Raw genomic sequence first — 21,914 nt, forward strand, 5'->3', positions numbered from 1 at the left:
TAAGGAAACTTTTATGTATTATTATAGTAATTGACCCTAAAATAAATAGCTGGGAAAGAAATATATTTGAAGAAATTATATTTGTAGGGAATTAAATCAAAAGAACATATTATTTTGCATCTTTGACCAGGAAAAAAAATATTAAACATATTTAGTGTTGTTATATATTATATATATAATCAGTCTAGGTGAAGAACAACTCATTAAAAAAATTTTGAGGGAATATCACTAAAATAATTGCTATCACTATGAAAACTTCAATGACATTTTGTTTTACTATCATCTTCATCATATCTTTTGTTCATTGTCTTCATACAACTGCTGAAAGTCCAGGTAATTGTTTATTATTATTCATACCTTCATTTTGTAATTATCATCATGATGACTTCACTCTTTGTTAATGGGTATTGATTATTTTAATATTGTATATAGGTTATCAACCTAGCCGATTTTCGCGATTACCAATCAAATGCTACAAGGATAACAGGTGTGCAACTGAAGTCTGCAGTAGTATTTGTCATAGAATAGGATATAATCATGGTTTTGGTCTTACTAAATCAAGATGTTGTTGTGAGACTATTTGATACTATAACTAACTAGCACTTCTACGATGAAATGATATAATCACATGTACTAGTATCTGGTTAAAAAAATAAATCTATAATTTTCACATGTTTTTGAATTTACAAAGAAGATCTAGAGTAGAGTACATAAACTTTACCAGATCAAAGTTAGATTCATTTTCAAGCCATAGATTTTCTGCAAGTTTAATAAAAGCTAATATAAGTTAAAAATGGAATATTGAAATGCAGAAAAGTAAAAAATTAAAGTATGTGTTGCATATATTCACTATGTTATTGTGAATCTTATATTCCCTCCGCTTCATAATAAATAATTTTTCATAATAAGTAATGTCTTAAAGAATTATTTTCTTCATATTCTTTGATGTTTTATAATGACTTAGATTGTTGGGGCATTTTCAAAAATACCCTTTTGAAAAATGTCATTGTTCTGTACCCTTTTAAAAATACCTCTTCGCCATACACTTTTGCAAAAATACCCTCTCTTGTTTTCCATTTTCAATAAGGTGTCCTAGACGTTATTCTAGTTCCTAGACTCTTGTAAACAAACAATATCTTCCTGGCAACGGTGCCAAAAAGCTTGTGATGTGTGTGATATTTTGCTTCAAAATCTTTTACTTTAAAAAGATCATACGACTACTACAAGTGCACATGTAACACCCGTACCATCGCAAAAGATGGAACAATATGTAATCCATTCGGTCTGGCCAAAAACGTTTCTTTCTTTAAAATTCACCAACAAACAGACTTCAAACTGCAACTGTTGAACTTACTAACCTGAGAAAAAGGGAAATAAGGGGGTGAGTAAACAAGTTTACTCAGTGAGGAGATCTATAATAAGTAATGTCTTAAAGAATTATTTTCTTCATATTCTTTGATGTTTTATAATGACTTAGATTGTTGGGGCATTTTCAAACCCTTTTGAAAAATACCATTATTCTGTACCCTTTTGAAAATACCCCTTTGCTATACACTTTTGCAAAAATACCCTCTCTTGTTTTCCATTTTCAATAATACCTTTTTCTACATACAAAATGACTAAATTATAAACTCCAAACTCTAAATCTCAATTGCTACCCCCTCAAAACAATACAATAAATGTAAAATAGAGAACCCAAACCTTAAAAATAATTCTGTAAATCAATCTAACATATTGTAGTCGTGCAAAAGAGAGAAAAAACTTAAAATGGCGAAAAATGATATTTTTTAAAAGGGGTATCTATAAAAGGGTATTACTAATAATTTCACTTAAAGGTTATGTAAAATCTGTTGTTATTTTGATCAAGCTTTTTTAAAACTTTGTTAAATTTCAGTGTTATTAGTTTGTGATTTGTAAAAAACCACTTAAAATCTTAATAAATCTAGGGATTTTAAATACTGAATTTTATATAGAAAACAATAGTTTTGTGTTATTCAACTAGAAAAAATAATCTAGGATTGTAAACGAATTCAGTTATTATATTATTGGTTTATTATTTTATACACATTTTCACACAATAAAGTAATAGAAAGTATCATTAAATGGAGATACTGTTTGGGAGACTTTACAAGATTATATAAAAACTAATCAATAAGATTATAGAAAACTTTCACTTATTCATTTTCTATGATTTTATTGAAGTCTTCAAAATTCTTTAGAAATTAGAATCATATAACACCCCTTAAGTTAAGCTAATATTAAGGTAATTTTACAACTGCTAAGCTCAAATTTAACCCTAGAGATACTCTCTCAAATTAAGAGGTCACTGCAATAGTTAGGGGTCGAACTCCACAAGGACTCAAGACTACACAATAAATTGTAGAGTTTTATGATTACGCTAAACAGAATAATTTGAATTAAAATAAACAATGCAAAATATTAAATAAAAGCTGTGTAAATTCATATGATCAAGCAATTAAGATCAGATCTAGAACTTGATGTTCATATATTTTACCTTGTTTTCCCTTAGTTTATTCACAACTTTTGCATCTTCTGCTATCCATTTAGGCCATTATTGTGTAGCTTTAAGACTAATCATGCATTAGAGTGTAGTTGCATTGCATTTGCATCTTTTCATGCATAAACAGGTGATTTTGGAGCTTAAGGAGCATAGAAGCAATGCTGAGGAGAAGTGAAGCTGTCCTGAGGAGAAAACAAGAGAGTTAAGGCTGTAGAATCAAGGTCCGGAGTCCAACTCGACCGCACCACTCGACCACCACTCGACCGTGTGCTGAGGAGGACTCGACCGAGTGGAGAATGCACGAGAGAAGCCAGCTCGACCAGCCACTCGACCGAGCACTGGTCGAGTTGACCGAGCCGTTGACCACTTTGACTTTTTGTATTTTTAGGGCTTCCACCTCACCTCCTATATAAGGCCCTTGTACTTGCAGCCACAAAAGAGTCCAGCTTTTTAGAGAGTCTAAAACCTAGTGTTTACCTTTTTTAGATATTATTCCTTTTGCACTTTTATTTTATTTTTAGATCTTGTACTTGTTTGAGAGAGAAAGGCTAGATTCTTATATTTTGTTTGTTTCATAACTTTCAAAGTATTAAGATTTCGAGTTTTATTCCTTCATCAATATTGTAGATCTCTGTTTCATCTATCTAATGATGCAAGTTTCATTATTTTCTGGGTTTTTGACATATTTCACCATGTATTCTTGTGAGTAGTTTGTTTAGGACCTTGAGGATGGGTTAGGCTGGGTTGATCTTGTGGTTTATTTGATTTGGTCAAGCTTGATTGTTATAGATCTCTTCTAGGCTAGATGATCTTAATGCTGATCCTATATCTGAGAAGGTAGGGTTTGATTTCAAGCATCTTAGCATCACACCAATGTCTAAGGAGCATAGATAAGGCTAGATCTAGAGCTTACCATTAGGCTTGCTAAGAGATTAGGAGTCTTGTTTGGTTTGAGATGTATAGCTTAATGCCTGCTTGTGTAGATTCTTTTCTTTGTGAGAACAAGTCTAGAATTGCATAGGTTTGATTGTTTCTTGCCATGAGAGTGGATTAAACATGTATTAGAATAGTATGTCTAGAGATCAGCTCAATGTTTGCTTGAGATTTGTTGACCAAGTTAGATAACCACAATGATTAGTTCAGCCCATGAATCCCTCCTCAAGGCCTTCTTTGTTTATTGAAATCCTAGTCTAAATATCATTGCTTTCTTGTTGTTTGATTAGTTTTAGCATTGCTCTGTTTTTCTTGTGTTGCTCTGTTTTCACGTTTAAGTCTAGCTCGACCACGTACTCGATCTACACTCGGTCGAGTGCTGCTCGAGTTCATCCCCAGAACTTGTGTTTTTGATTTGTGATTGTCTTGTTTCATTCCTGTTTCATTTCCATTGCATTCACGTAGTTTCCTGTTCATTACTTGTCTTGCATTAGTTCTTTAGCATAGTTTCTATCTTTGTTCTAGTTTCATTATAGCTTTAAGTTGTTTGTTCTGTTTGCATTTAGTATCCTGTTCTAGTTGTTTTTACTTTCTGCATTTCATATCTCATTTTAGGATTGTTAGTGACAAACAATCTTTACAATTGGCTTGACTTAGACTCATATGCACATCTTAATTGTTCACAATCACTCAGATAGGATTGACACCTCTTATACTGCAACTGCATAAGGAGAATTGAAACACCCTGACTTCTATTCATTCCATACATCATCATTCCATACATCATTCATTCATACACCACAAAGAAACTCAGTTTCAATTTGGCGTCGTTGCCCATTTGAGTGTGTTTTGTGACATTTAGGATCACTATTAGTCTAAGATTAAGTTCGTTTTAAACACTTGTGAAGTTACTGAACTGGAATCTTCCTTTGCTTGGCTGTTTTGTGTTTCAGGTACCCACTCGACCACCTACTCGACCACCACTCGACTGAGCTGTGATCGAGCACTTGGTCGAGCCAGAAGCCGGATCAAATTAGCCATTACTTCCCAGTCGACTCGACCACCCACTCGAGCCTGCGCTCGACCGTGTACCTGTTCGAGTCCGTAGTAGAGTTTGTTGATGCACACAAGGTCCAAAGGCAAAGATAGTCTTCAACAGCCTATTGACAACATCCACAGGCGACAAAAGGGTTTAAGACATAAGCAAGGAAGAGTAGTTCAACAACAACAAGGTCAAGACATCGTGGAGCAACAGGCTATCCATGAGCAAAGACCAAGGCACATTGGTGCAGGAGATGCACCCAATACCCACAACCAAAGGGCTGGAATTGTGCCACCTTCAGTAGCAAACAATAACTTTGAGATCAAGAGTGGATTGATCTCAATGATACAAGCAAACAAGTTTCATGGGTTGCCAATGGAGGATCCACTAGATCACCTTGATGAGTTTGACAGAATATGTGGACTCACTAAGATCAATGGAGTGAGTGAAGATGGATTCAAATTAAGACTCTTCCCATTTTCTCTTGGAGACAAAGCTCAAATTAATTCTAGATGGTCAATCAAGGATTAATATCAAGAACAAGCTATGATGAAGATCTAGAAAGATAATGAATTCTAAATAAACAGATCTAATAATTCATAAAAATCCTGTGAAAAACCCTAAACCTAACAAGCAAACTACTCAGACATGTTTAATGAAGAACAAATCATAATTCTGAATAACATGCAATAGAAATTAAAAGAGTAAAAGAGGGAGTTTAGGAATTCTTCTCTCGAAGTAGTTCAGATCTCTCTCTCCCAAAAGCTCTCAAAATCTCACAGGGTTGCAGAAAATAAAACTTGCGAGAATAAAACTTAAGGGTTTTCTAAAACCCAAAAACAATATATATATATATGTCCTAAAACACGTCCAGGGACTAATGATGCAAATATGGAAAACTTCGGGCAACTTTGTAAAAGTTCCAAATTTGAAGACTTGTCTCGACTTGCATGGGTGTTGACCGACGCTCATGTGGTGTCGGTCGACGCTCTTCATATAATCATACTCCAAATTGATTTCCTCCGGTTAAATGTTCCAAAACGATCCAAATTGCTCCATTTCGCCCTATCCGTGCCAAAATCCTAGAAAACCTGTCAAGACTCAAAAGCATCCTAGAAAACAAATCATAAGACTCAAAAAGGCACACTTATATCATGGTTAAAAACCGTAAAAACCATGATATATCAACAACCATCAATACTGGTCAAGTAATGATATTTAGAGAACTTTTTCAATACTAGTAAATTAATATTACAATCATAAAGGAATTTTGCCAATGTGCTACAACAGAAAAAAAAAACTTCTAAAATATAGAGGTTTAGCTTCATGTTTTATAAGATTTGAGGCGCATGACAGCATGACTACTTCTGGTACATAAGGGCTGGGACAGACGGCAGATGTAGTTCTTTGAAGAGGAAAGGGTGATTGTTATAAAGCGGCCTTTAGCACAAAAGAGACTTGGGACGCAATCTGTGCTCCAAAGACAAAGAGGGATTGGTCTAAATGTATATGGTTCTTCCATGCGACATCAAAAGATGTATTTGTCACTTGGCTTAAAGTGCAGAATCGTCTCTCAACGGGAGATCAGATGATGAGTTGGAATGTAGGAGCCAATGCAGCTTGCATTTTTTACCAACAGTATGTTGAAACCCGAAATCATCATTTTTTTTCATGTGTACTACACAAGAGAAGCATGGTCTGGCCTCATATCAAAGCTTCTTTCAACACGTTTCACCACAGTATAGCACTGTATTGTTGAGTTGCTATTGGATTCGTCCCTAGGACATGATCGATTGTTTTTATTAAGATATATCTTTCTGCTTTCCATTCATTCACTATGGAGCGAGAGAAATGGAAGACGTCTGATGTTCATATATTTTACCATGTTTTCCCTTAGTTTATTCACATCTTTTGCATCTTTTGCTAGCCATTTTCATCATTATTGTGTAGCTTTAGGACTAATCATGCATTAGAGTTTAGTTGCATTGCATTTGCATCTTTTCATGCATAAACAGGTGATTTTGGAGCTTAAGGAGCATGGAAACAATCATGAGGAGAAGTGAAGCAATCTTGAAGGGAAAGCAAGAGAGTTAAGGCTGAAGAACCAAGGTCCAGAGTCCAACTCGACCAAGCACTCGACCGAGTGGGTAGATGGACTCGACCGAGTGGAGTGTGCACGAGAGAAGCCAGCTCGACCATGGACTCGACCGAGCACTGGTCGAGTTGACCGAGCCGTTGACTACTTTGACTTTTTCTATTTTTAGGGCTTCCACCTCCTCACCTATATAAGGCCTTGTACCTGCAGCCACCAAAGTGTGCAACTTTTTAGATATTCCCTAAACCTAGTTTTTACCTTTTTTAGTTTTATTCCTTTTGCATTTTTATTTTTAAGATCTTGTACTTCCTTAAAAAAGAAGACTAGATTCTTACATTTTGTTGGTTCTATAACTTTCAAGATATTGAGAATTTGAGTTTCATCCTTTCATCAATATTGAAGATCTTTGTTTAATCTTTCTAATAATGCAAGTTTCAATATTTTCTGGGTTTTTGAATTTGATCACCATGTATTGTTGTGAGTAGTTTCCTTAGGATCTTGAGGATGGGTTAGGATGGATTGATCTTGTGGTTTGTGTGACTTGGTCAAGCTTGATTGTTGTAGATCTCTTCTAGGGTAGATGATCTTAATGCTGATTCTATATCTGAGAGGGTAGAGTCTGATTTCAAGCTTCTTAGCATCACACCAATGTTTAGGAAGCATAGATAAGGCTAGATCTAGAGCTTACCATTAGGCTTGCTAAGAGATTAGAGGTCTTGTTTGGTTTGAGATGTATTGCTTAATGCCTGCTTGTGTAGATTCTTTACTGTGTGAGAACAAGTCTAGAATTGCATAGGTTTGATTGTTTCTTGACCATGAGAGTGGGAGAAACTTGTCTTAGATTAATATGTCTAGAGGTTAGCTCAAAGTTTGCTTGAGATTTGTTGACCAAGTTAGATAACCACAATGATTAGTCCATCCCATGAATCCATCCTCAGGACCTTCTTTGTTTGTTGAAATCTTAGTCTTAATCCTGTTGCTTGCTTGTTGTTTGATTGGATTTAGCATTACTCTGTTTTTATTGCATTGCTCTGTTTCTGCATCTAGTCTAGCTCGACCACCCACTCGACCTACACTCGGTCGAGTGCTGCTCGAGTTCATCCCCAGAACTCTGTGTCTATGATTTGTGTTTGTCTTGTTTCATTCCTGTTTCATTCCAGTTGCATACATTTAGTTTTCAGTTCATTATATCTTGCATTAGTTCATTAGTAGTAGTCTCTGTTTCTGTTCTTGCTTTATCACTGTTTCAATCATTCAGTTTCATCTGCATCTAGTTGTTAGCTCTTGTAGTTTATTTTCTGCATTTTACATTTTCTTCCTAGGATTGTTAGTGACAAACAATCTTTACATTTGTCTTAACTTAGATTCATATGCATATCTTAATTGTTCACAAACACTCATTTAGGATTGATACCTCTTGTACTGCAATAGCATAAGGGGAATTGAAACACCCATCCATCATTCCATTCATATCTCACCATTGCATACATCATCATTCACACACCACTACATAAATCTTGTTTCAATTTGGCGTCGTTGCCCATTTGAGTGTGTTTTTGTGACAATTAGGATCAAAAGAAGTCTAAGATTAAGTTCGTTTATCAACTTGTTCACTACTGATCTCGTTTCTTCTACTGCTTGTCTGTGATTGAGTTTTAGGTACCAACTCGAACACCAACTCGAGCCAGCACTCGACCGAGCTGTGATCGAGCACTTGATCGAGCCAGAAGCCGGATCCAAATAGCCATTACTTCCCAGTCGACTCGACCACCCACTCGAGCCTGCGCTCGACCGAGTACCTGTTCGAGTCAGTAAAGATGTATCACAACAGTATGTTCAATTACATACCCATGCAACATCAACCAGTCTACCAGACTGAATTGTATCCCTCTCCATGGTTCCAGACCTCACAATTTCAAGAACCTGACTTAAGAGTTATGATGCAACAACTGTTGCTTGGGCAAGCCACTAAGCAGATTGAGGAAGCAAGGCAGTTTGCTGAGCTGCACCAAACGTTGAATTCTTATTCTACTAGACTGAATAACCAGTTGGAGAGACTGAGCTCTACAATCACGAACATGGAGAGTTGCATGGCTTCTACTTCCTCTCCTACACCAAACCAACTTCAACACCCAAGGGAATGCACTGCTAAGGCCATTCATCTCAATGAGGCAGTTGTCACTGAGGACAGTGAAGTCCAAGTTTGGGGGAATTCATCAGTTACTGAAGCCCCAAGTGACATTTGTGCAAAGCAAAAGGAGGTCGACATTGCACTCGACCATGAACTCGAGCAGCCACTCGACCGAGTGCATGCTCGAGTGGTCGATCGAGCTGGAGACTCCGAAGCTGTCAAACCTGTTAAGTACATTCCTCCTGCGTACAAGCCTCCACTACCATTCCCAGGACGTTTCAAAGCACAAAAGCTGAAAGAACTCAGAGAAATTATTGAAAAAAGGGAACAATTGGCTTTGCAACAAGAGAAGGAGTTAGCTTTACAACAAGGGGAAGTCAATGAGGCAGAATTCACTGAGGACAGTGAAGTTCAAGCTGGGGAGGATTGGTCATTTCTTGAAGCTCAGAGTGAAGTTTGTGCAAAGCAGACTGAATCCGATAGTGCACTCGACCATGTGCTCGAGCCAGCACTCGACCGAGTGCCTGATCGAGTGGTCGATCGAGCTGAGGACACAGAAACTGTTAAGCCTGCTAAGTACATTCCTCCTGCTTACAAACCGCCTCTACCATTCCCAGGACGTTTCAAGGCACAGAAGCTAAAGGAACTAAGGGAAATCATTGAGAGAAAGGAAATGATGGCTTTGCAACAAGAGAAAGTATTGGCCATTCAACAGGAGGTTGTCATTGAAGAGAAGGAAGCAGAGAGAGGAGCAGCTTTGGAACAATATGCCCCATATCCTCTCTACAAAGGCATGTCACTTGACATATCCAAGCCGAAAGCTCATAATCAAAACAGGAGAGATCAAGAAGAGATTGGGACAACTATTGTACCAACAAAACTTGAAGATCCAGGTCCATTCAATCTACCTTGCTCCATCAGCTACCTTCACTTCAACAAATGCTTGTGTGACCTTGGAGCATTTGTTAGTGTCATGCCCTACTCTATAGCAGAAAATCTTGGACACACTGAATTCAAGCCAAGCAATCTCTACATAAGTCTAGCTGATGGTTCACACAAAGATGTAGTTGGTAAATTGGAGAGCCTCCTAGTCAAGATAGGCAAGGCAAGAATTCCCACTGATTTCATCATAATAAAGATGGATAAGGAGGTAGAGGATCCAATCTTGCTTGGGAGACCATTCCTTGCCACAGCAGGAGCAATCATTGATGTTAAGGAGGGGATGATAAGGTTGAACATATCTGAAGGTTTGACTATGGACTTTGATATTACAAATCCATCTAACCAACCAACCATTGGAGGTCAACCATTTAAGATTGAAGATAAGGCTGATTTTGAGGTTTTGAGAGAAGAAGAGACTTCAAAAGCTAAGGTCTCATCTCATGAAGAATTAGTTCAACATCTCAAGGATTCAGTTCAAGTGTTAACTGGTTTAGTGAAGGGTCTTCAAGTTCAGCTCACCAAGAGGTCTTTGAAGAAGGCAAGACCAAGACTCAAGTTTAAGAAGAAACATGGTTCAAGTGCTAAAGAAGTAGTGATCAAGAAGGAACACCAAGGTTACCAAGTAGAACCAGGGGGGATTTCATCACCTCCTTGGTCTCTAAAACAAGCCTGAAAAGGCATCAAAAGTCAAGCTTAGTGACTTTAAACAAGCTCACTAGGGAGGAAGTCCCTAAGGTATCATTGTACATATGCTTTATTTTCCTTGTAGTTTTGATATTTTTGTTTTATGTTTGTGTTGGGCAGGCTGTTTAATGAGAATGTAGTTGGGTAAGGAGAGATTTAGACTTGGAAAAGAAGACTCGGCAGCCAGCTCGACCCCCCCACTCGAGCACGTACTCGACCGAGTCCCGGTCGATCCTCATCGTCGAGCTGCCCCAATCTCCACCTCCAAGTCACCAAAAAGACCCCAACTACTCCTATGACAGCATGCAGATGGATGTGGACAACTACTTCCACAATCCCTAAGGTACCACTATCACCTTCCCTTGTAGATATCATAACATTTGACATTGTGTTTTGTTTTTTGTTTTTCATCTTGAATCCTCACTCAAATTTCTTTCACACAGGGACTGTGTGATTTAAGTTTGGGGGAGGGTTTGAGATAGCATTTGACATTGTGTTTTGTGATTCTTATTTCAAATTTTTAGCATAATCATGTTAATACTTGCATAGCATCTAAGGCATAGAAAAACCCTAAAAATTTGAAAATTTTTGCAAAAATCTTTATAAAAAAAAAGAGTGTTCATGTAGTTTGCACTGCACATTAGGATCTTGTTTAGCATGTTTCATGTAGGATTGTATAGTACTTGCATTAGGGATCTATGATGAGTATTCCCTTATTAGCTTGTTTATTCACTAGACTAGGATCAATGCCCAAGATAATAGTACTTTGATGCTAGTTGAGTGGTTAGAATAAGATTGAACCAAGCCTTGAATTCCTACATTGCATTTGGTCTAAATTGAAGCATGTTGAGATTTGAAACCATTTCCTATTTATAAGAACCTAATATTGACTTTCAATTATCAATGTGTGCAATGCTTTAAACTCATGGATACCATATACATATTTGGATCATCTTCTTCCTTTTTACCACTCTTGTTGATCCAAGTAGCTGATTTCCTCATTAAGAATCAGTTCCCCTACCCCTAAACCAAACCTTCTTTCAAGCCATGTTTATTCTTGTGAGTGTGAGGCCTATTTTTGGGATTGAGCTTGGTAGAAAGTGTTAGGTTTGAACTGACAAGAGTAAAGCCTTGTGTAGTTCTAGTTTGCATTTTTCAAACTAGATAGGACTAGGTGGTTCACTTGTTGGGTTTGGGACTTGGCTATTATGAAAAAGAAAAGAGGAAAAAGAGAAAGAAAAGGTTAGAGTCTTTAGGAGGGGAATGTGTTTAAGAAAATTTAAAGTCTAGTGAAAGAATGGGAAGAATAAGGTTGTTTAAAGATGGTTCTAGTTAAAGAAAAGAAAGAAAGAAAAGAGAAGTCTAGCAAAATGCTTATATGTCTTAAGAATAAGAAGAAAAGAGAACCATAGCAAATAAGTAAGAATCCCCCATTCCACTAGAGAGATCAAATAAGAAACCTCTCTTAAGACTCTAAAACCAAAAGAGAAAAGGGTGAAAAAGAAGAAAAGAAGTTAAAGGGTAGCACTAGGATCATTTGGGTTTAGATTGATAGGATAAACACTTTGGGTACCTTTGGGTAGACAAGGCTTTATTCTTGTATGTGTCTAAGTGTTCTTACCTTTAGCATTCTTCTAAAGCTCAATCCATTTTTTATGAGAGAACCTTGATATTGATAAACCCTACTCTAAAAAGAGACCATCATTGTCTCTAAACCTTTTACTGCCAAGCCAAATGAGTTTAAGCATTGCATAGAATTGATTCATGTTCTTGATTAATGAATGTTAAAGGAAATGGTTGATTTGAATGCATGTGGATGTCTAAGGCTCAAATCAGTGAAGGTTGTGATATACTTGTCTAAAGTCTTTAAGTATAGCTCATTCAACTTGCATCATAGTACTAGTAACTTGGACATTGATTCTAGATAGTCTATTTGCAAGCTTTAGGAGCTGAGATCCCACTTTCAAACCTCATCTACCTTCTTATGTCTTGTTTATTCGCTTGAGGGCAAGCAAAGACTAAGTTTGGGGGTGTTGATGTTCATATATTTTACCATGTTTTCCGTTAGTTTATTCACATCTTTTGCATCTTTTGCTAGCCATTTTCATCATTATTGTGTAGCTTTAGGACTAATCATGCATTAGAGTTTAGTTGCATTGCATTTGCATCTTTTCATGCATAAACAGGTGATTTTGGAGCTTAAGGAGCATGGAAACAATCCTGAGGAGAAGTGAAGCAATCTTGAAGGGAAAGCAAGAGAGTTAAGGCTGAAGAACCAAGGTCCAGAGTCCAACTCGACCAAGCACTCGACCGAGTGGGTAGATGGACTCGACCGAGTGGAGTGTGCACGAGAGAAGCCAGCTCGACCATGGACTCGACCGAGCACTGGTCGAGTTGACCGAGCCGTTGACTACTTTGACTTTTTCTATTTTTAGGGCTTCCACCTCCTCACCTATATAAGGCCTTGTACCTGCAGCCACCAAAGTGTGCAACTTTTTAGATATTCCCTAAACCTAGTTTTTACCTTTTTTAGTTTTATTCCTTTTGCATTTTTATTTTTAAGATCTTGTACTTCCTTAAAAAAGAAGACTAGATTCTTACATTTTGTTGGTTCTATAACTTTCAAGATATTGAGAATTTGAGTTTCATCCTTTCATCAATATTGAAGATCTTTGTTTAATCTTTCTAATAATGCAAGTTTCAATATTTTCTGGGTTTTTGACTTTGATCACCATGTATTGTTGTGGATAGTTTCCTTAGGATCTTGAGGATGGGTTAGGATGGATTGATCTTGTGGTTTGTGTGACTTGGTCAAGCTTGATTGTTGTAGATCTCTTCTAGGGTAGATGATCTTAATGCTGATTCTATATCTGAGAGGGTAGAGTCTGATTTCAAGCTTCTTAGCATCACACCAATGTTTAGGAAGCATAGATAAGGCTAGATCTAGAGCTTACCATTAGGCTTGCTAAGAGATTAGAGGTCTTGTTTGGTTTGAGATGTATTGCTTAATGCCTGCTTGTGTAGATTCTTTACTGTGTGAGAACAAGTCTAGAATTGCATAGGTTTGATTGTTTCTTGACCATGAGAGTGGGAGAAACTTGTCTTAGATTAATATGTCTAGAGGTTAGCTCAAAGTTTGCTTGAGATTTGTTGACCAAGTTAGATAACCACAATGATTAGTCCATCCCATGAATCCATCCTCAGGACCTTCTTTGTTTATTGAAATCTTAGTCTTAATCCTGTTGCTTGCTTGTTGTTTGATTGGATTTAGCATTACTCTGTTTTTATTGCATTGCTCTGTTTCTGCATCTAGTCTAGCTCGACCACCCACTCGACCTACACTCGGTCGAGTGCTGCTCGAGTTCATCCCCAGGACTCTGTGTCTATGATTTGTGTTTGTCTTGTTTCATTCATGTTTCATTCCAGTTGCATACATTTAGTTTTCAGTTCATTAATTATCTTGCATTAGTTCATTAGTAGTAGTCTCTGTTTCTGTTCTCGCTTTATCACTGTTTCAATCATTCAGTTTCATCTGCATCTAGTTGTTAGCTCTTGTAGTTTATTTTCTGCATTTTACATTTTCTTCCTAGGATTGTTAGTGACAAACAATCTTTACATTTGTCTTAACTTAGATTCATATGCATATCTTAATTGTTCACAAACACTTATTTAGGATTGATACCTCTTGTACTGCAATAGCATAAGGGGAATTGAAACACCCATCCATCATTCCATTCATATCTCACCATTGCATACATCATCATTCACACACCACTACATAAATCTTGTTTCAACGTCTTGGGGAACCTCCTCTTCCATCACAGCAACTTGTGCGACGACTTGAGCAAAATGTTCAAAACAGGGTTTACTCGATTCAGCTTCAACGAGATGGAAAGTTTGATGGTTGTTAACCTGGCTTTCTTCGTGATAACACTTTTATCTTTTAATCTTTGTCTAATTTTTTACACTTATAGCATTGATGTAAAGAGTTTCAAAAAAAGCTATTGAACCGTATTTTTTTCGAATAAATTTTTCATTTTATTTAATAAAAAAAATATTGACAACCATAAGTTTTTAAGCATATTTAATATGCTGAAAAATACATAATTAATTATATATAAAATAATTGATATTTCTTGGCCAGTATTGATTATTGCAACATAACAAGCTAATAAAATACTTTTTAAAACATATATAGGGAAATAAATTAAAAGGATACATCTTTGACCATGAAAAACAAATATGAAACATAATTTGTGTTCTTATATTGTAACTATAATCGGACTAGGTGAAAAACAACTCATTAAAAATAAGTTAAGGGAATATCACTAAAATAATAGCTATCACTATTAAAACTTGAAACACACGGACCTGTTTTTTTTTTATATAAGAAGTAAATAAATAACCTAAAATATTTTTTTAAATATCCAGAAACTCAAATCACTGATAATAAGCAGCAGAAAACACCAATAATAATAAATCAAGAATTAATCAGAATCATAAACCAAGAGCTAGCAACTTAAACTATAGTTCTAACATCAACATTCCATTTCTAATATCCTATCGCTTTTTTCAGTCATGGTCTCAATGACAAAGAACAACTTAAGCCGGTTTATGAGCGTAATCTCATGGCAATTGTTTTGGCAGTTCAAAAGTGGAAGCACTACCTCTTCGAACTCCGGCTTGTTGTTCACACTGACCAAAAAAGCCTCAAATTTATGCTGGAACAACGCGAGGTCACCATGGATTACCAGAAGTGGTTGATCAAACTGTTGCTGTATGAGTTTGACATCCTTTGCAAACCGGGTATAGACAACAAAGCTGCGGATGGTGTTTCCCGAATTTCTCAGACACCAGTGTTGGTTTCCACGTTGAGTTTGTTCGCTTTGACAGTACCAACAAGTCTGCACCTGGAGGATATTTATAAGGAAATTGATAGTTGTCTTGAGTTGCAGCGCTTGATGAAGAAAGACCCACATGTTCTTGCATCGAAAGGCTATACAGTACGCGACGGGAAGCTGTGGCACAAGAACAGGTTACTCCTACCGCCTAAATCATGCTTCATTCCACTGATTCTTGAGACTTTCCATGATAGTCAGTTTGGCGGACACTCGGGGGTGCTCAAGACCCTGAAAAGAATTCTGCTATCTTTTCATTGGTGGGGAATGCTCAAGGATGTGCAACAATATGTTGTTGAGTGTGTAGTGTGTCAAACTCATAAGACTTCTGCCCTCTCTCCTGTTGGTCTCTAGCAACCGCTGCCTATTCCTGGTCAAGTTTGGGACGAGGTGAGCATGGACTTTATTGAAGGTTTGCCTATGTCTCAAGGCGTGAATGTCATATTGGTTGTCGTGGACTGTCTCAGTAAGTTTGGTCATTTTATAGGATTGTGCCACCCGTTTTCTGCTCAGGGGGTCGCTCAGAAGTTTATTCATGAAGTGGTTCGTCTCCATGGGTTTCCAGCGGCTATTGTCTCCGATAGGAACTGCATTTTTCTGAGTTACTTTTGGAAGGATTGCTTCAAGCAGCCAGGTACAAAACTCAAATACAGTACCGCCTTCCATCCCCAGTCTGATGGTCAAACAGAGGTCATTAACTGTTGCATGGAAACATACTTGAGGTGCTTCGCTTATCCTCGGTCGTGGGCCAAGTTTCTACCATGGGCAGAGTTGTGGTATAACACATCTTTTCATACTTCCCTTCAATCCACACCTTTCAAGGTTGTTTATGGTCGTGATCCCCCTCTTCTGCTCCCCTACGAAGCTCGTTCTTCTCAGAATTTCGAATTGGAGAAAATGCTCTTGGAACGGGACTCCATGCTCACTGGCATCAAGGCACATTTGCTTCACGCTCAACAACTGATGAAGAACAATGGATGTTGAGTTTGCTGACGACTCTTGGGTATATCTCAAGCTGCGTCCCTACCGCCAACAGTCGATTGTCAAACGCATCAGCCAGAAGTTGGCCGCTAAGTACTATGGGCCTTTTCGGATCCTCGAACGGATTGGCAAAGCTGCTTACCGCCTGCAGTTACCTCCTACTTCCAAGATTCACCCGGTTTCCATGTTTCCCAGTTGAAGCAGGTGTTAGGCTCTCATCACCAAGTTCTCCCCCTGCTTTCTTCTTTTTCTGACAACGATGAACTTGTTCTAATTCCCGAGGCTGTCCTGGCTACACGTTTACAACCCGCAAGGTCAAATGGTAGCACTGGTTTCTTGGAAGGGGATATTGATAAACCACTACAGGTTTACATGAGAAAGAAGGCAGCATGTGCGGCGACTGACACGTGTGAAGATGCTAATTAAGAGGACCGTTGGATGCAGATATTTTATGAGAAGCGAGACGATGAACACACGTGGTTGTTGAGGAAGAATATTTGGCTTAAGGGGTTCACCTCAACTATAAATAAGAAGATGCAATGTATCTAGCTTTTTATGTAAAATTGATGTACAATTTCTCCTGCGTGGGATCTAAGGGTAAGTGATTTAGACAAGATGATTATCTAATCACCTGCTTTGTATATCGATTGAGCTTAATATTATCTGATATCCGTTTACAGTCTTATCAGTTTGGTTGATGACGAAGAAAGATAGTTTAGTTACCCAAAAATGTTTGGCAAAAGAATATTATAATTAATTTACTTTTTAATATCGTATAATTAAATAAATAAAAAAGGGAAAAAACCCAAAAAATACGCCATTTAATTTTTTTATCCATTTAATTGCTCTAGTTATTAAATTTTCCAAAAAATAACTGGTTTAATTTTCGTTGTCTTTAAAAACCTTCATTTAATTAATAACGGTAGATCCATACTTACGACATAATAACTGTTAACTTTAATGACGGAAATATTAACGAGGATTAATATATAACTCCACGTGGTTAATTAAAGGGAACTAAAGACATTGTTGCCCTCTTCTTCCCCTAAATCGATTTCGAGTTGAACCCTAAAATCCTAAACATTACAATTGAAATTAACCATGGTTTCATACCTCATCTCTGAGTCGATTCTTGCAACGAACACACCATACAATCAACCAGAACCGCAACTACTCAGATGGCAACTATCATCGCAATCAAAGGAATTCGGGATTTGAAGTTTGAGAAGAAAAATTGTTTTTAGGGTTCTAGGGTTCTAAAACTCGATTTGGGGAAGAAAAAGAGGGCAACAGTGTCTTTAATTCCCTCTAATTAACCACGTTGATTATATTTTAATCCTGGTTAATATTTCTGTCATTATAGTTAACCGTTGTTATGTTGTAAGTATGAATCTAATGTTATTAATTAAATAAAAGATTTTAAAAACAACTGAACCAGATATTTTTTGGAAAATTTAATAACTAAAAAAAATAAACTGTCCAAAAAAATTAGATGGAGTATTTTTTGGATTTTTTCCCAAATAAAAAATAAAATGAAAGTGGAACGGTGGTTGATTTGTTTGTGAGAGGCGAAGAGGAGAGAGGATACAAACAACACTGAAGAAAAGACAAAAAGAAAACGAAAGAAGAGAGAGAGAGAGAAATGGAGAGCGACGAAGCAGCAGCAGTGTCTCCTCAAGCGACGACGCCGAGCGGAGGAACCGTAGCTTCTGGGCCGAAGAAGAGAGGTCGGAAACCTAAAAACAAGGACGATTCTCAGACGCCGTCGTCTCAGCAAGGTGGCAAAATGAAGGAAAGCGGGAAGAAAACGTCGCAGCAGCAGCCGAGCGTCGACGAGAAGTACTCTCAGTGGAAAGGTCTCGTCCCCATTCTCTACGATTGGCTCGCCAACCACAACCTCGTCTGGCCTTCACTCTCTTGCAGGTCTCCTCCACTTTTTTCTCTTCTAGGGTTTCGCTTAAAATCGTCATCTTCCGCTTAATTTGTGTTCCTGGGTTATCTTTGAACATTACGATGTGTGGATTGAGTTGCATTTCTGCTTAATTTGAAGAACAAAACAAAAATTGCTGAGAGATACATTTTCTCGATTTCTGGGTTTAAGTGAGATTATTTTTTCGAATATTCCAGTTAGGGTTTGGTGTTTAGCGTTTTGGATCTTGTGCTTATTTCCTTTAAGTTTTCAGATATATTTATGTTGTTCTATTCAATGGTTTTGGTGTGTTTCAAATGATTTTGAGGCTTCAGATGTTTAGCTGTTCACATATCTGATGAAGTCTTTTTAGTTCTTGTGCTAAAGAGGTTTCATTTGGTGAATTGTTGTTTGATTTTTTAACAGATGGGGTCCTCAGCTTGACCAAGCCACCTACAAGAATCGCCAGCGTCTGTATCTCTCAGAGCAAGTAGGGTTTTCACTTTCTTTTGTATCTTACTCGCTATAACGTACCAGTTAGTTGCCTCACGTTCTCAGAGTATCTGTCTATTTCTCATCACATCGGTATCTTTCTTGGTTATGTCACCAGACTGATGGCAGTGTGCCTAATACTCTGGTAATAGCGAATTGCGAAGTTGTTAAGCCAAGGGTCGCTGCAGCAGAGCACATATCTCAGGTAATTTATTAGTGGGTTTTTCCTACTAATCTTGTGCCTTTTTCCTTATCATCCTCCCCCAAGGATTTCCTGTCATGACAGTTATTCAATATCTTCTGCTAATGTTCAGTTCAATGAAGAAGCACGTTCTCCATTTGTGAAGAAGTACAAGACCATCATTCACCCTGGAGAGGTGCGATAACTGTCCACTCTCGAAATATTACTGTATCGACATTGTTGCTTCTATTTCTATTTGGTGCATTAATTGTATCTGCGTAGCTTTTCAAACTGGTGCATGAGTTTACTCGTTTGGCATTTTGGTGAAAGTAAACCCTGTTTTGATGTGTATTCATCACCAATTTGCAATTGCAGGTTAACAGAATCAGGGAACTCCCGCAGAACAGTAAGATTGTTGCTACTCACACCGACAGTCCTGATGTAAGTCATAGCAACTTGAAATATGTCGATTTAATCTCTTTATTTGGCAGTCAAAGAGCATCATCCTTTGTTTTGGACGTATTCCCAGTTTCAGTTATCTGAATACAATATTTTGATTCCAGGTTCTCATTTGGGATGTTGAAACCCAACCAAACCGTCATGCGGTGCTTGGAGCTGCAAATTCCCGACCGGATTTGGTATGACCACTTTAACTTTAGAGAACTGTTGTTGCAAATTATTGTTTCCGCTTCATTTTTGTGTGTTCTAATCTCATCAGTGGAAGTGATATATCTTTATGAAATCTTCTTAGATAGTGCTAGTTGTTTGCATCATCTGAACCATCTTTATTGCAGATACTAACTGGACACCAAGATAATGCTGAATTTGCTCTTGCAATGTGCCCAACGGAACCCTTTGTGCTCTCTGGAGGTTTGTGTTTCTGTGATTTGTAATGTCCAATCCTGTGGTTTGCCAGTTTCTCATACAAACTTTGTTCTCTTAGGCAAGGACAAGTCAGTTGTTTTGTGGAGTATCCAGGACCACATCACAACTGCTGGGACAGCTTCTGGATCTATCGTCAAACAGACTGGTGAAGGTAGTGATAAGAATGAGAGTCCTTCTGTTGGCCCCCGAGGTGTATATCATGGCCATGAAGATACTGTTGAAGATGTGGCATTCAGCCCGACGAGGTAACTTCTCAGAATAGGCTCCTCCTTTCGATAACACATAATTTTTCATGCTTTTCTAATGATGCTGCTGGCGAACTTTTATGTCGTGAAGTGCACAAGAATTCTGCAGTGTTGGTGATGATTCTTGCCTTATACTATGGGATGCAAGAACTGGCACAAACCCTGTCACGAAGGTACTCTATCTTCTTAATCTTATCAAAAGTTCGAAAATGTATCTTCCATTATCTTTATTTTTGCTTTGTGTTCACCAGGTTGCTAAGGCGCATGATGCTGATCTTCATTGTGTCGATTGGAATCCTCATGATGACAATCTGATCCTGACAGGGTATGGAGATGATCAATACACACCTAATATATGAAGTAAGAAAACGTTTGGCACATGCATACATATACTAATTAGTAGTTGAATGTTTCAGGTCAGCAGACAACACTGTCCGGTTGTTTGATCGTAGGAGCCTTACCTCAAATGGAGTCGGTTCGCCTATTTACAAATTTGAGGGCCACAAAGCTGCTGTTCTTTGTGTTCAGGTTTCAACAACTGCTATATTTTTATCCTTCTACGTAATATGTATATCTATTAACCCACTGACACCATCTTGTTAATCATTTTAGTGGTCTCCTGATAAGTCATCTGTTTTTGGGAGTTCTGCAGAAGATGGTCTTTTGAACATCTGGGATTATGACATGGTGTGTACATATAATTCACTCAGACATGTCTGAAGTTAATCTTTCCTCACTTTGATCACAGAAAGACATTCATTGTACTCATGTTTGTTTTGTTTGATTATTTATCAGGTCAGTAAGAAGTCTGGTCTTGCAGCTAAAAGCCCTGCTGGACTCTTCTTCCAGCATGCTGGTCACAGGTTCTTAATGACTTAATCATAATTCCCTTGTTTGCTTTTCTCATTAACTTACTTCTAACTTCCTTTATTTGTATACTTTCTTAGGGACAAAGTTGTTGATTTCCATTGGAATGCGTCGGACCCTTGGACTATTGTCAGTGTTTCTGATGACTGTGAGACGACTGGTGGAGGTGGAACATTGCAGGTAACCTTTAGACACTTTCGTGGTACCTCGACAAGTAGAGATGCAATTTTTGTCGATAAAACTGAAAATGTTGTTTATACTTTCTTCCTTCGCCAGATATGGAGGATGAGTGACTTGATTTACAGACCGGAAGAGGAAGTCCTGCAAGAATTGGAGAAGTTCAAGTCGCATGTAATGACTTGTGCCTCCAAGCCTTGAGAGTAAAGAAATAAAGTACCGTTTGTCTATCTATCTATGATCTATCTATCTATGGTCTATGTTAAACTAATGCGGTTTAGATGTCGGTTTAGTGAGGAATCTGGGTTTTTGAAATTCTGGTTCGTCTTTTGAGATATTGGTAGCTTTTAGGACGTTTCAAAACCATTTAGGGGTACATGGCTTTGGTTCTTGATCATGTTTCCACCAGACTCTTAGGTGCTGGTTTTGTCCAACTGAGATGTTAATCGAATCGGACCAACTTTTTATGTGTTTTGGTTTAAGTTTTTGATGCTTGGCCTGAACCTAATGATTTCTTCTCTGAAGCCAGACCATAACTTCGAAAGTTTGCGTTGCATCAAGCTTGTGGCAAAAATAGCATAGCCGTATTCTCATTTTTAGATAAACATGTAAAAGACAGTATTAGAGCATCGCCAAATTTGTAAACTGGTAAGAATTTTTTTTCTCGCAATTCTCGTCACATTTAGCAGTATGGCTTGGTGATTATCGTATGTAAAACCCTAAACAGATATTATTACAATCTGGTAATAAATTCGTAGGCCAAAGAAAACACAATCTGATAATAATAGCAAACAAAATCAATCACACACACACACACTTTTGGTCATATAATTTCGTGACCATAAAAACTAAAAATAAAAATAAGATAAGGGGTTGTGAAATGTTTGCTTTTACTTTTATGGGCTTTTACGTTAATGGTCCCCCGAGCTTA

At 37.6% G+C, this 21,914-nt stretch overlaps 1 protein-coding gene and 1 long non-coding RNA gene across 2 annotated transcripts; both read left to right on the plus strand.

Annotated features, from left to right (window-relative positions):
- Positions 1–202: 202 nt before the first annotated feature.
- LOC104701442 (uncharacterized) lies at positions 203–672 on the plus strand. Its single transcript, XR_753816.2, has 2 exons — positions 203–333; positions 433–672. It is a non-coding gene; the product is annotated as an uncharacterized LOC104701442 (long non-coding RNA).
- Positions 673–17,717: 17,045 nt separating this feature from the next.
- On the plus strand, positions 17,718–21,450 carry LOC104702767 (WD-40 repeat-containing protein MSI4-like). Its single transcript, XM_087461979.1, has 15 exons — positions 17,718–18,150; positions 18,563–18,626; positions 18,747–18,833; positions 18,943–19,005; positions 19,185–19,250; positions 19,373–19,447; positions 19,604–19,679; positions 19,753–19,939; positions 20,031–20,112; positions 20,191–20,264; positions 20,356–20,467; positions 20,552–20,626; positions 20,735–20,802; positions 20,887–20,986; positions 21,083–21,450. The coding sequence occupies exons 1-15, from the start codon at positions 17,870–17,872 to the stop codon at positions 21,182–21,184; spliced, it is 1,512 nt and encodes a 503-aa protein (XP_087318105.1). The 5' UTR covers positions 17,718–17,869; the 3' UTR covers positions 21,185–21,450.
- Positions 21,451–21,914: the final 464 nt, after the last annotated feature.

Source organism: Camelina sativa, chromosome 1 (genome assembly GCF_030686135.1).
Source record: "Camelina sativa cultivar CO46 ecotype springtype chromosome 1, ASM3068613v1".
NCBI lineage: Eukaryota > Viridiplantae > Streptophyta > Magnoliopsida > Brassicales > Brassicaceae > Camelina > Camelina sativa.